This window comes from Aythya fuligula, chromosome 5, assembly GCF_009819795.1.
Source record: "Aythya fuligula isolate bAytFul2 chromosome 5, bAytFul2.pri, whole genome shotgun sequence".
In the NCBI taxonomy this organism is placed as follows: domain Eukaryota; kingdom Metazoa; phylum Chordata; class Aves; order Anseriformes; family Anatidae; genus Aythya; species Aythya fuligula.
This window is the reverse complement of record NC_045563.1, coordinates 8534849-8548289: the sequence shown is the minus strand read 5'-3', so window position 1 is coordinate 8548289 and position 13441 is coordinate 8534849. Positions and strand designations below refer to the sequence as shown.

At 37.7% G+C, this 13441-nt stretch overlaps 1 protein-coding gene across 1 annotated transcript in view; it reads right to left on the bottom strand.

Annotated features, from left to right (window-relative positions):
* Positions 1–3448: 3448 nt before the first annotated feature.
* Positions 3449–13441, bottom strand: part of JAG2 (jagged canonical Notch ligand 2) — a 68184-nt gene continuing 58191 nt past the window's right edge. Inside the window, exons 21-26 of the mRNA XM_032188785.1 lie at positions 12629–12742; positions 12340–12455; positions 10385–10630; positions 9801–9932; positions 8659–8815; positions 3449–5744 (exon numbers count right to left, since the gene is read on the bottom strand). Of these exons, the coding sequence (XP_032044676.1) occupies positions 5272–5744; positions 8659–8815; positions 9801–9932; positions 10385–10630; positions 12340–12455; positions 12629–12742 (1238 nt within the window). The 3' untranslated portion in view covers positions 3449–5271. The remainder of the gene's footprint in view (positions 5745–8658; positions 8816–9800; positions 9933–10384; positions 10631–12339; positions 12456–12628; positions 12743–13441) is intronic.

Here is a 13441-nt window from a genome sequence, read left to right as displayed (position 1 = left end):
CACATTTATACCAGTCACCCTCCTGCCTTGTCCAGCACAGAGGGAAAGCTTAGTTTGGATTTCAGAAACACCGATATTCTTTGTATCTATTTGTGGTCATAAAGAACAATATAAATGGAATATCATTAATATGAACAAAAATATAAAGCCTCCTAGACACTATTTAAGGTTTCCATGACTTTTTTTTCCCCCACACAGGAACTTTTACAACAGTTTTTGTTTTGTTGTTCAGATCACACTAGGGAAGAAACAAGTTCCTCACTTGAATTTCTAGAGACCTGATAATTTTTCCTTCTGACTAGCTGACACGCATACTCCTTTCATGAAGATATTGCAAAGTATCTGTTGAGAAGGATGTGATACACTCCCCATAGTTATAGGACCAGGTTGTTCGTATGAACCATGGGTCGTTTGTTACTAGCTACAGGAGACATCAAACAGCATTGTTCAGTCTTTGGGAAATTACACACTCTGTGCAAACCGTGCTGATTCTCTGCAAACAACTGAGTCCTTCCCTCTTACCCCCAGATTTTACTGAGCACTGCAAGTGAAAAACTTACCCATTAGATCATGAAGTTAGCAATGCTTGTAGAAACAGATACCCTAGATAAGGATATTACTTACGTTATTTATGAGCATTTGATTGTAGGCAGATGTTTACAATCAAGTGTTTGAAGAGATTTTTTGCACTTAGTTTAAGTCCCTGTCGTGATGAAAACAATCACTTGTAAACAGACATCTGCATAGAGATGCTGTGTGTAAGCATGGGCGCTAGAAAAGGCATGAGCATAGAAAGTGTTTAGTCTTAACTCATTCTGAAGAGGACCTTTCGTTCCTTTACTGTTTTACATGTCTGTTCTTTATTCAAAGGCACGATAAATTAAATAACAAGAGGCTATATAGGAAGAGAGTGCTGTAAAGCACCAAACAGAATGAGTGCAAGATTCACAGAATTTTTCCAAACCAATATTCCTACTAGGAGTGATCCCAATGTCAACTTTACCACTGGCTTTGCTATTTTTCCTTTCTCAACCACCATCCTCCTCCCACACAGTAAATCCCACAAAGGTCACAGCTAGCATCCCCACATCAGGCAGTCCAGCTACCCAGGAGGGTTCACAGGTTGCTGCCATGCTACTGCACGTCTGAGAACTCTTCTACAGGCTCATCCTATCTCTGTTGCATCCCAAGGACAATAGTCCATTAGCACCCAAAACCAATGAGACAGACTGCACCTGTAACCTCATTGAATCAAACTCAATGCCCACACAAGTTAAGTCCACGCTGCCCCTAGCCCCTTATCCAGCACTACAACTAACACTCTCTGCAGCTTTCAAGGAAGCAACTAAAATGCCTTTCAGCTTCTAGGTTGTTCCTGAAAAGCATATGGGGGAAGCGCTGAGTTATTTTGCTATACAAGTTAACTTTCCATCCAAGCACAGTTTGATCCCAAGAGGACTAATTACACGGTCCAGCAAAGAAGAAAAAAAAACAGCCAAAAGGATCAAACTCACCAAGTGTTTCAGATTAGCATCAGAGAGCATTGAAAAAGCAAAGTTAGCCTGGAACTACTCGTAAGTTTAGAAAAAAAATCTCAAATGTGCCTATTTCTAAGTTGTTCTCATTACTTAGTTCTTGCAACACCCCTTTCAGGAGTAATGCAATGCTTAGCACACCTGAGAAGACCTGCACCAGCAAGAAGTTGAGATGCACAAGTTTAACACTTCATGTAAAAAGTCAAAAAGAAACAAAGTTACAGAGTAAGCGTGTATAAGGCATGGGGAGAAGGCATGCAATTAAAATTGCATGCATAGAAATAAAATCTGTAAAAAATCTTGGTAAACTCTACAAATCAGTTTACTTTTTGTTCATCCTCTTCATCATCTTATTTTATTCACCCCATGCTACATAGCTTGTGCTGGTCACCATATGAGGGTAGCATGAAATAACTCTTGGTTTCGGCAGGTAAACAAGTAATACTGATATTCATGCTAGTTTCACAAAGCCATGTGAGAGCAAGGGTCAGGATCTGGAATCTTCGTGAGGGCTGATACCAACCATCAGGGACACTCGGAGCCTTTGGTTAGAATGGTTGATGAGCCAACTGCAGGTCTGACATCAAACTGTCACCCAGTTACTTTATTTACCAATTCAATAATATATTAAAAAACAGAGCTAACATCTTCAGGATCAGTGAGCCAGCTCACTCCTGCACAACAGCCTTACTATACATATTTTGATCCATTATTTCTCCATTTCCATACAGCAGTAACACCCACCACATTTATCCACATTCACGTAAAGACCTCCCGACAAGAAGCATTCTCTCTATCTTCAGTACATGGCATCAAAGACTCCTCTCTGCAGGAGGTACTCACAAATACTGCAGCCTCAGCTAATCTTATAGAACAATGAATTTCATCGCTCCCACTATTGCTAGGGAGCTAATGACAATCACTAGTTTTTTTCCCCAAATCGATTTTAGAAAGTAATAGCTGAGAAAATGTTGGTTCCTTGCCTCATCTTTGGATTTCCACAGCCCCATGAGCCCTTCTTCAACAACAGGAGACGTGTTTGAATATTTGAAGCTTGGAAATCAAAAGGTAGTTCAAAAAGTAATGAAAGAATTTGATTTTGAGAACTGACTTTGTAGCCAGGAACTTAAAAACAGCTCTCAGAGCTTAGAGACAGTTCTCACTCATCAAGATAAAGACAAGCCAATGCCCTAAGGAAAAACCCTAGTGAAAATAATGAAATAGCTATGGTGACTGGAATTCTAGTCTCTAGGATGCTGTTTCTGAGGTTGGTAGCTGATAGAAAGAAAAAAAAAAAATCAGTATTTATATTCCATATCTCCTTGTACAAAAGTTCAGCTTTCATATAGGTTTTTGTCATAAAAGTCATTTAAGTCACCATAAGAAACAGACATAGACCTACTTAATTAAAATTGGAGCATGAGAAGACTAGAGCTTGAACAGTTACAGAACATAGAAAGGAGTTAGTTAAAAAAAATCCAAATCACTTTGGCAAGAGTGTTCCAAGCTGTTTCATGCTTGACAGCCCTCTTATCACCCAAGGAAGCAAACTGATACCACTAGACAAGCCTCTGCTCAGCAGCTGGGAGAGAGAGCCATTTCTAGAAAAGGCACATGGGCAATAGCTGCCAGCAAAACCAGCCGCTGTACTCTGCAAGGGGCAGCACAGAGAATCCCAGTTTAAGTAGTAGGAGGTATCTGTGCCTCTAGACCACCTCCTGCACAAAGGGCTACTTGTGTAGTAGTGGGCAAAGGACAACGCTGCCAAGTTGACTCAGGAAATACCAACACAAACAAAGGCCATAAGCGAAGGTTAGAGGAAGTACCAGGTATTAAATCAGGACTTTCACTCCTCATTCATTTTGCCTCATCAGATCAGAGCTTCAAGTAACCAAAGCAAACACAATGTGAAGTATCTTACACACAATGAGGGAATCATTTTATTAGATTATGGAAGACAGCAGCATTACAGTACAAAAAGTTACAAGAGTAGCAGAAAAAAAGTGTTTTTGGTTTAAATACTCAGGATTATACTGGGGAACATGAGAAGGATAGTACCCTTTTCTAAACTAACTCCTAAACCAGGTTATCAAAATAAGTTTTGAATATTCAGCACAAGTAAAAAAGTTACAACAAACATCATTATAAAATGCTTTAATAAATAGTTTCTTTTCTGAAAGTTTTTTTTTTTTTTTTAAGAACATGTCAAACAAAAATGTACTAAAACAGAAGATCCTGCAAAGCAAATCGTGTGTTCCTGTATAAAATAACTGATTTCAAAACATTCATGTTTACATTGTTCATGGGCCAGAGTTTACACTCAAACATCCGCTCCTCTCACTGGTAGGGTAACTAGGTGTATGTAGTGTTATGCTTCTTCAGTAATTAAAATAAATGTACAGTTTGCCCAGTAATAGCAATAATAAAGCCTAAAAAAAATGCACAAGTCTTCCATTACAAATAACCATTTCTAACGAGGTACTCCCATCTTCTGAGCTTGCCAGCCTTTTTTTTTTTTTTCTTTAGAGCAAAAGATGAATAAAGCACAACAGAAACAAGATTGAGGAAAATATTGTTCCCTTCATTAGGCCTGTATTTAAACGCAAAAAAGTAATACCACATGTAATTAACATATTCACAAAAGAAAAAACAATGCCTCACTATGTTGGTACTGTACAGTAGATGCACCCGTTAGTGTTCTTGAGATGGGCTGAACATGGGGATAAACAAACATTTCTGGATCTATTTACATGTAAGTGGTTATGTTCCTATGTAAATACAAATGACCAACAGATTCCTAACATTGATTGTATTAACATCATTTTCTAATCTGGACATAATACCAAAAAAAGTCTTATAAACTGCCATAAAACCTCCTTTTCTGTAACATAAATTAAAAGGAATGACATGTAAAAAAAAGACCAAAATATTTAAGTTATTAAATCAAATATACAGAGTGATTCATTTAATATGTACATATTTACAAAAAAAGCACTTTCACTATTAGAAAATAAACTGTGTCAGTTGGGGAACCTAGAGTTCTCACAATTTTACTATATTGATATGGCAGTCTTTGACAGTTGCTATAGAAAAAGTTTAATCTCAAGGCACTTGTCACATGCTTCAATACTGCAATTCTAAAGGAATTCAACAGAAATAAAAAGGCCACTTTTAAACCACAGTTGAAAGATCTCTATAATTTTTTTGTTCCTATTACAAAGTGTGTAAGGCAAATTTGGAAAAAATCTTACAGAAGCTACTAACGTAACAAGTGCAGTGAGCTGCCATTAATAGAGATTCAAAGTCAAGAAAGCAGTTTAAAGTTCACAATTTCCTCAACCAGGAGGTTTTAAAGCCACCATTAAATTAGAGCAAGTAATAAAAAGAAATACATTCTGTAAACAGTGTACAGTCTTTTGTAATAAACTTTACACATATTGAAAATACAACCTCTCCTCTGCCACACAGCGAGTGTATTATAAGTAAACTTTACAAAAATAGCAACTATCAAAGATTACTCATTTTTTCATCTGACAGTCATTGAATAATTTATACAAGGCTAAAGAAACAAAATAAATTTTATTTATTATTATTTTTATTTATTTTTTTTACGCAAAATAAAGAAACTATGAACATTTGACTCCAGATATTTTTAGTCCTTGATGCAAAGTGGAGATGTCAATTTTTCCCCTCCCCGGTAAGCGTAGGCGCAGTCTGCCTACATTCCAAATACAGATTAGTCTCTACTGCCTTCAAAGTTTGATGCATTCACATTTTTTACAGATCTGTTGTCCATTTTGCCTATTTGATGGGATTTCTTTACTGGACTGCTCTCTGATGTATCAGATGCCTTTGTTGGCAAAGGCTTTGCAAGTTTGTGAGAGAGGAATTTGTCCATTTCCTCATCTCTTTCCTCCTCTTCATCCTCCTCTTCCTCATACTCTACATACTCCTCTACTGCATCACAAGTTCTTTTTTGAGGAGATATGAAGTTTTTGCATTCATAACGAATGTCTTTGTTACTGTAAGATCTGTCTATAGGATTTCTTATGGGATTCAAAGGCGCCCACTGGTTATTGGCACCCTCTTCTCGGGGAGAACGACTTCTTTCTCTCTCTTTTCTTCTCTTCCGAGTCCACCACACACAGATGATTATACAGGTCAGCCATACAATGCTAAATACCGCACAAAGAATTGGAACCAAATAATCTAGAGGGCAAATAAAAAAAAGCAAAGTCTTGAGTTAATGGAACTAGTTATACAGCACTGAGCAACTGCAAGAGAAATATCCATACAAAGCTCTAGATTAGTCCTAGAAAGATTTTTTAGTAACTCTGTTAGGTCCTAGAAAGATTTTGAAGAAAGGAGGATGTCATTGCTGCACAACAGCATATATCTGAATACATTAGATTGTCAAGAAAGACTCTTTACAAAAATAGTGAAGTTAGACTTTGCCCTGCTTAATGATGGGGGAACACCTGAGATGTTTTTCCCCTCGAAAGGACAAGCTTCCTATATAAACAGCATCTTCATTCAAGTACCCAAGCCAAGTTGGCCCAGAAAACCTCAGTAATGACTCTGAAAAGAAACAAACTGTTTTTGTAGGAAGGAAGCAGAATGAAGAATATCATCCCTCTAATTTGCCCCTGAAACAGCATATTTCTGATGCAAATGCCAGTGCTAGGTATCCTATCAGTAGATTTCCTTACCATCAAGTCCTCCTGTATTCATGTGCTACCTAGCTCTTACCTGAATGTTTTTGTTTGTTTTTGTGTTTTTTTTTTTTTGTTTGTTTTTTTAAAATATTTAACCAAATCAGTCAGGCAGTCTTTAGGATGGTCCACCAGTTTTACTTCCCTGTAAAATTCTTACTTCAATTTCTCCTACAAATATGGTATATATCATAATGTTGTCACTAGATACGAGAACATTCACTGCTCAATGAGTAAGCAAAAGGAGTTGATGCAACTGCTTTTCCCCCAGTTCCCCTATCACAAATCCCATTAGTGTTGTCCAAGCCACACAGATGGATTATTCTTCTGGGAAACAATTTCTGAAGATCTGACAGTTATTTGTCTGTCTTTTTCAAGGGCTTTATTACTAGAACAGAATATCTTTTCTGCTAAGCAAGAATTCATGCATTGTAAGTAGTAAGAGACATCAGGTGCTTTACTTTTATAAAGACAGGATGGCTCAACAGCTCTGCAGACACACACAGTCCGAACTACAATTTTGGCCTCTAATCTAAATACAAGTTTTCTGCAGTTTTGAGACAGTTACTTACAGAATAACCTGCAAGTTGCTGTACAGGGGACTGCTTCAATGCCATGGTCATTCATTCCAACTTTAAAATGTCTTCTGAACATATTCTAGTGTGAAAGATGATGGTATGCATGATCTGACATGCTCAAACATTTCCTTCTTGTACAGGAAGATGAATAACCAGGAAAGGGGTTTGCCTCATGAGATTTAAAGTCATAGTTTAGCATGCTAGTGAAAGACTGTGCTCTTAACAATAACTGTTATTCTCTCTCCATTTTCCATAAGCAGTCTAAACCATGAATGTGGTGGTGGGAATAACTTAAGAAAAGGAGCTCTTCATACCAGCTTCAAGTAAAAAAAAAAAAAAGATTCTTATGCAAAGAATAGTCTCCATAAGATCCAAATGAAGATTTAAATATTTTTTTTTAAGCCAGAGGAAATTGATGAAGTATTTAAATAATCATCTCCATCTGGACACTTGAGCATCCCACAGAAATCAGTCTTAAAGATATAGGGCTTTGCACCAATGTTTTGTGGTAGGTTTACACCTGCCACACCTAATTAAAGGTGTCTAATTAGAGGGTAAAAATAAAACAAACCAAAGACCATGAGACCAGGCTATAGTTTACTTCTTCATGAGTCCAGCTAAAGAACTGGGGTCCGCTGGTCAATATAGAGCATCCACAGTGAAATGAGTCTAGAAACATCTTACAGCTAGTGCTTGAGAATAAAGTCAAAGACTTCGCACTTTCTCAGAGAATCTTTGGATTTCATTGATGCAGAAGTAAAACAATCCCAACTCTTTCCCCAGAATTTAATGCACAATCAGAACAGAGAAGCTGAAGTATTTCAGAATCACAGCTCAGTTATCATCTATGACATTTCTATTCATGACAAACAAAGCTAGTAGCCTCCCAGCCTCCCTCAGAAGAGCTAAGGAAATACTACATTTGCCAAGGCTTTAACAGATGAAAGGCATTCCCCTAAAGGGAAAACATAAAGGAAATGGAACCAGGCAATTTACTCATTGTTTTGACTATGGTTGGAAGATCTTCCAGAAGATTATCTGGGGAGGTCTAAGAAAGTTGGGAGGGTCTCCAACATTTGTAAGATTTCCACTCTGAAGCTCTTTAATCAAACTGCAGCCCACCAGGGGTCCTTCAGAAAACCTTCTCCTGCCTCCCCCAGACAGGAAAAGGACAAGGAACACAGGCACGCAAAACTTCAACTGTTCATTTTGGCACATCTCTTGGACAGACAATACTGAGAGATGAAGGTATCTCCAATCACACCATACCCTTGTTAAGGGGAAGGTATGTTACAGTTTAAACCAGCTGTGCACTACTGATAAACATGAAGGAGAACAAAGTTTTGTATTACCGTTGTCAAGTACTGAAAGATCCTAGACATCTAACTCCTGCTAAGGTAATACATAAGCACTTCAGAAGAGACTTGGTATCACACTATATCCACCCCTGTTCCCATGTTTTCAGTACCTCACATCTTCAGTTTCTATAGTGCAGCAGCACCGAGGTCTGAGGTTTGGTTAAGGTTAATGTAGGAAAATCAGAAAAGATATGAAAACAAGAACTCCTGATCTGGTGGAAGGTATGCTTAGGATAGAAAATGGGGTTAGAAATAGTGGCAATAGCAGGTAGGGACATAATCCATAACATGGTATCAAGTTTAACCTAGCACACAAGCACAGACTCTTGATCTTAAAGCCACTTTCCTCTTCAGTTAGCAATAGCAATTGAAGAAACAACCTGGTCTACCATTTTCCCACACAGAGACAAGACACTGACAGCAAGGAATAGAAAACACTTGAACACACACAGGATGAGTGCATTGGGAACCTTACCTGATGATGAATTCCCAACAACTATGGTCTCTACTTTAACTTCAGTTACTGCCAACATAACAGTGCTGTTCTGCCGTTTGGTGATGGCATTTACTATTGTATTAGCAGCATTCTGTATGAGACTATTGTCTTGTTCATCTCGATGTGGGACAAAAGACTAAAAGGCAGGGAAGGTGAAAAAACAATTACTGCAGTCACCTAGGCAAAACATTGCAATTTTTAAATTTAACTCTATCTTATTTGAGTTCTGTGGCTTGAGTTTACCTGACAGAAGTTAGAAACCTTTAAATATTCTGTAGCAATATCATGGATGCCTTTATTTGAACTGCAGATGCAGTGTCAGGCTTGGTTGGTAACATGCCTACTTGCTAATCCAGCATATCTCAAAATGCAGCTGACTTCCATGTCACTTACACCACTGAGCTAAACTTAGTTATACTTTGAAGCACTTCAAGACGTGTGGATTATCTAGATAGAAGCCTGGACTAATAACAGTCTGCTCTATTTATACCATACCGTTTACTTCTTGCATCATGGCTCAGCATGTTCTTTACAATACTGGCAGAGACAGTCCAGCTTCTGCCTTGACAAACACTTTAATATGAAAATTAATTCTTTATTTGGAAACTACTCAATAGAGAAGCATTGAGTGACTGAGCTATAAATGCCTCTAAAGCACATCTTTAGCTCAGTATGGCAACAATCACTCGCACCTACTTAACTTGCATCTTCTTCAACTTAACACTTATGCTTAGTGAACATCCTGAAGCAGTCATACTAGATGGCAAGTACCAACTTCTTTACACTGCAAAGATCAAATCCAACCACCTGCAACTATCTCCCCACTGAGAAGGTCAAAAGCCCAAGATTTGATAGAGCAGGTAGGCACCTGTTCACTAATTTAGGCTGAATTAGTCCTCAGAATGACTTTATCAGCAGATTGTGGTCACCTTCTGTCATTAATGAAGCTTGTAATCCAGATATCTAGCAGTATAGGAAATTCCATGAGATCACAAAATCACAGTACAGTCAGCCTAGGCCACAGATTGCAACATCTGTATTGAAGTGAAACAAGCTTAAACAACCTCTTCCCCTGCTCAAACTAATGACAACACATATACACACACACATCTCATACTTACAATAGCAACTTCCACCGCATTTTCTGTGGAGTATGACAGATCACATAATATTATCAAAGTTCTGTCCCTAGAAACAGTCCTAGTAGCTGGTAAATATCGAATTTCAGAACAGATATTTTCAGTTGTAGTGCCCTGTTAGAAGCAATGGAGATCACATGACTTTAGTTCAAGTCAAAATTAGCACAAAATAAACACCTCCACAGTTTCTGCGGTTACTGAGACCTGATGAAGGGGACAAATAAGGCAGGCAAGAAATGGCAGAAAAGTGAGGAACAGTTTTTGAATGAAGGGAAGAAGCTGAGCTTATATGACTATCCTAGTACAGTCTAAACCCAGCTTGTACTGTAAGAAGTAATTTATTTCTTTGAAATTAAAATATATATATATATTCAGTAAAAACCCTAACTTTACCTTGCCCTTTAGGCAAAGCAAAATTTATAACTGAAGTCTAAGAATAAAATTTGCAAGTTGATGACAGCAAGTTGTGTTATAAATATTTATCTTCTATTCCCCAACACAGAAGATATATTAAATATAGAAATGTATAAAACATATTCCCATACTTGATTAATAATTATTCTCACCTGGGGGACTTTGTTTCCATTAAAAATTAAAGTAATCCTAGCACAGTCATTGTCCAAGTATCCTGAATTAGGTAGACACTTGATATTGGCAGGCAGAGGTTCAGAGGCACTGCATTCTCCCCAGTCAGTACACGGTGGCTGAAAACATTTCATATACTTCTCCTGGCATTCTTGACCCATGGGACACTGGGTATTTGAATTATCCCAGTGTTTGTGTAACAGACAAGGTTTTTTCCCACACCACACCTAGAAATTCAGAACAAAAAAAGTACTGTTACAGTTAATTGGTCTTATGCATCAAAATCAAATAAGCTATTCACTAAGATGGTCATGATCTACTACTAATTGCAAAGTACTTATTTTGATATTGCTATAGTCTTAGTAGAAGATGGAGTTGCTCTTCCAGAAAGAGTGGATGTTTTGTATTGACTAAAGAGTAAACTGAGCAAAGATTACCCAAGATACTGGTGACACCGAGGGGCTTCCAGATTAATCCCACATAATTTCAAACCATATGGAAGTTCAGACTTTTTTTTTAAGCTAGTCATCTAGGCTTTTTATTTCTAGAATATAAAAACCTCACTAAGGTTTCATTTCCCTTCAATTTTTATACTAAGATCCTTGCTACAGAATGCTGAAGACATTAAGGAATGACAGATCAGTAATAACCACTGACATTTCGACCACTCTTCCAAGAAAATAGTATGCCAGCACCCCCAACTTACTGAGGGATAGCAAGCTTCCAAACACCACTCCACTTTATAATGCACCTTTGTGAAGCATATAAAATGCTATACAGCTATTCATTTATTAATGTATGGATTTCTTAAAGCACCATTAACAGCAAGAGAACATTCATTTCACTACACATGAAAGAACCAAACAATATGAGTAACTTGTAATCACTGCACCATTTATTTGCCTCAAAGCTGTGTGCTGCCACCCTATACGCATCCTTAAGTCTCCTTCCACAACAGGAAGCATATTTCTGCAGTTGTAGTTGCCATCACGTACTGTTCCCCTTTGAAGGCATCTCAAACTTCAAACTCACAACACCATAAAGACTAAAAATAGTATTTTTAAATTATTACATGCAAGATACAGTTATTTCCTAGCCTACAGGGCATACCTACCTAATAAAAAACCATGAAGGCTGAACAGATCAGCAAGATCCAGGCTTTTAAACTGGTGCTTCCAATGAAACACCTGGGAGACTGCCAGGTGAGGCAGTGTCATAAGTACTGTTAGTGCTCATCTCAAACCACCCACCTAGTCTTACAACTTGTAAGCAGCACCGATCTTGTTTTTCTCCAACTGTTATGTAAAGCTGCACAGGCACCACAAATCCACTGAGATATCACAGCATGGCTGAAAGGTCTGCAGCACATACACTAACGTGTTCTATCTGAATTTAGGCTAGTCATATGGCTTCTAAGTCACAACCACAAACATATAGTCCATAATAAATATACAAAGATTACAATTAGTCAATTCATAAGTCTACTGAAGGACAACACAAAGGCAAAGATTGCCCACTGAAGAAACTGTTTTTCTTCCTCCACATCCTTTACCTTGGAATTAAGGTTTCTTGGAATTAAGTCTAATACCATGTTTGCAAAGCTTTGGCAGAGATTATTTTTTTTCTAAAATCATTTCAAGGATCATTATTCCATTCCCATTAATATTTACTTTTCTGAAAAAAAAAAAAGTGCTTGTCTGCTTCTAGAGAGCTTGTTCTAGCAGGTAGAGGGTAGGACAATAGCTTATCATTGTAAAGCCAATCTCATTGGTGTTTTTACGGGAAGTCCTTGCAGACAGAAAAGGACATTCTGTGGGTGTGCTATGCAAGAGTCTTGATGGAAAAGAGAGACTAATTTGTGCATGAAGAAATACTAACTTGTACATGAAGTATGTTTCAGCCAGAAGGATTTAAGAAAGCAGGTCAAAATAACTACCTTGGTGCAGTCAATACGGCCATCCAAGCAGTGACAGTTGTTGCATTCTTGATCCCACCTGCTGCCATGAGGAAACGTCATTCCTTTAAGCCAGCAAGGCTTTCCAATTCCAATCACTACAGAAAGAAACAGGCACTTAACTCAGTCACTGAAACTATAAATATTTAAATAATAAAAAAAACTTGCTGCTTATTCAGACCATTGCATATAAACTCTATACTAACTACAGTTGTAAATTGTACCCAATTGTTTTTTGGGGGCAGAGGTTGATACGTAGATATAGAAATACCTTCTTGGCACCTAGGACCAACTCTTCCAGGGGGACAAGTGCATCGGTATCCATTGATTTCATCTATACAAGTGGCACCATATCCACAAGGGGAAGACTGGCATTCATCAATATCTAGAGAGAAAATAGGAAAACTCAACAGCAAGAACATAAAGCATTGTAATCAAACATTTACTGGGATGTAATCTGACAATACCTGCTTTTCTAACACGCAAGAGTTTGGCTTTAGAATTAATCATCTTAATTGGAATTATTCTTATAATTCCATCCTAATTGAAACTTTGGTAATCAAAGCAGCAATCTTATGCTGACTCATCTTACAGAGCAGAGGTGTTGGACAGCTGTAGGTGCTAATGTCTTCTCCACACACAGCTAATGTCAGAACAGGATGTGGGACTGTAGTCCTAGTGTCTGCCATTTAGACTTAGAAAATCACATGCTTTCAGGAGGTTATCATAGTGCAAGAAACAAACAATAAATTGGCTCAACAGTGTCCCCCCAAAAAATTACAAAGGAGTTTCTTACAGCAATACAATCTACCATGAAGAAGAAAAATATAGTTTGTTACAGACATTTGATACAACTTCCCAATAACTATGAAATAGCAAGTAGATTCATTTAGTACACAGATACTTAGCACAACAGCATCTCAAACAGCCTTCAAGGATTCACAGACTTACAGAAATCTAATGAAAAAAGGCAGAATCATAGAATTATGCAGGTTGGAAAAGAGCTTTAAGATCATCTAACCCAACTTTTAATCTAGTACTAAAGTCCACTACTCAATCATGCTGCTAAGTCCTAAGCCTACAC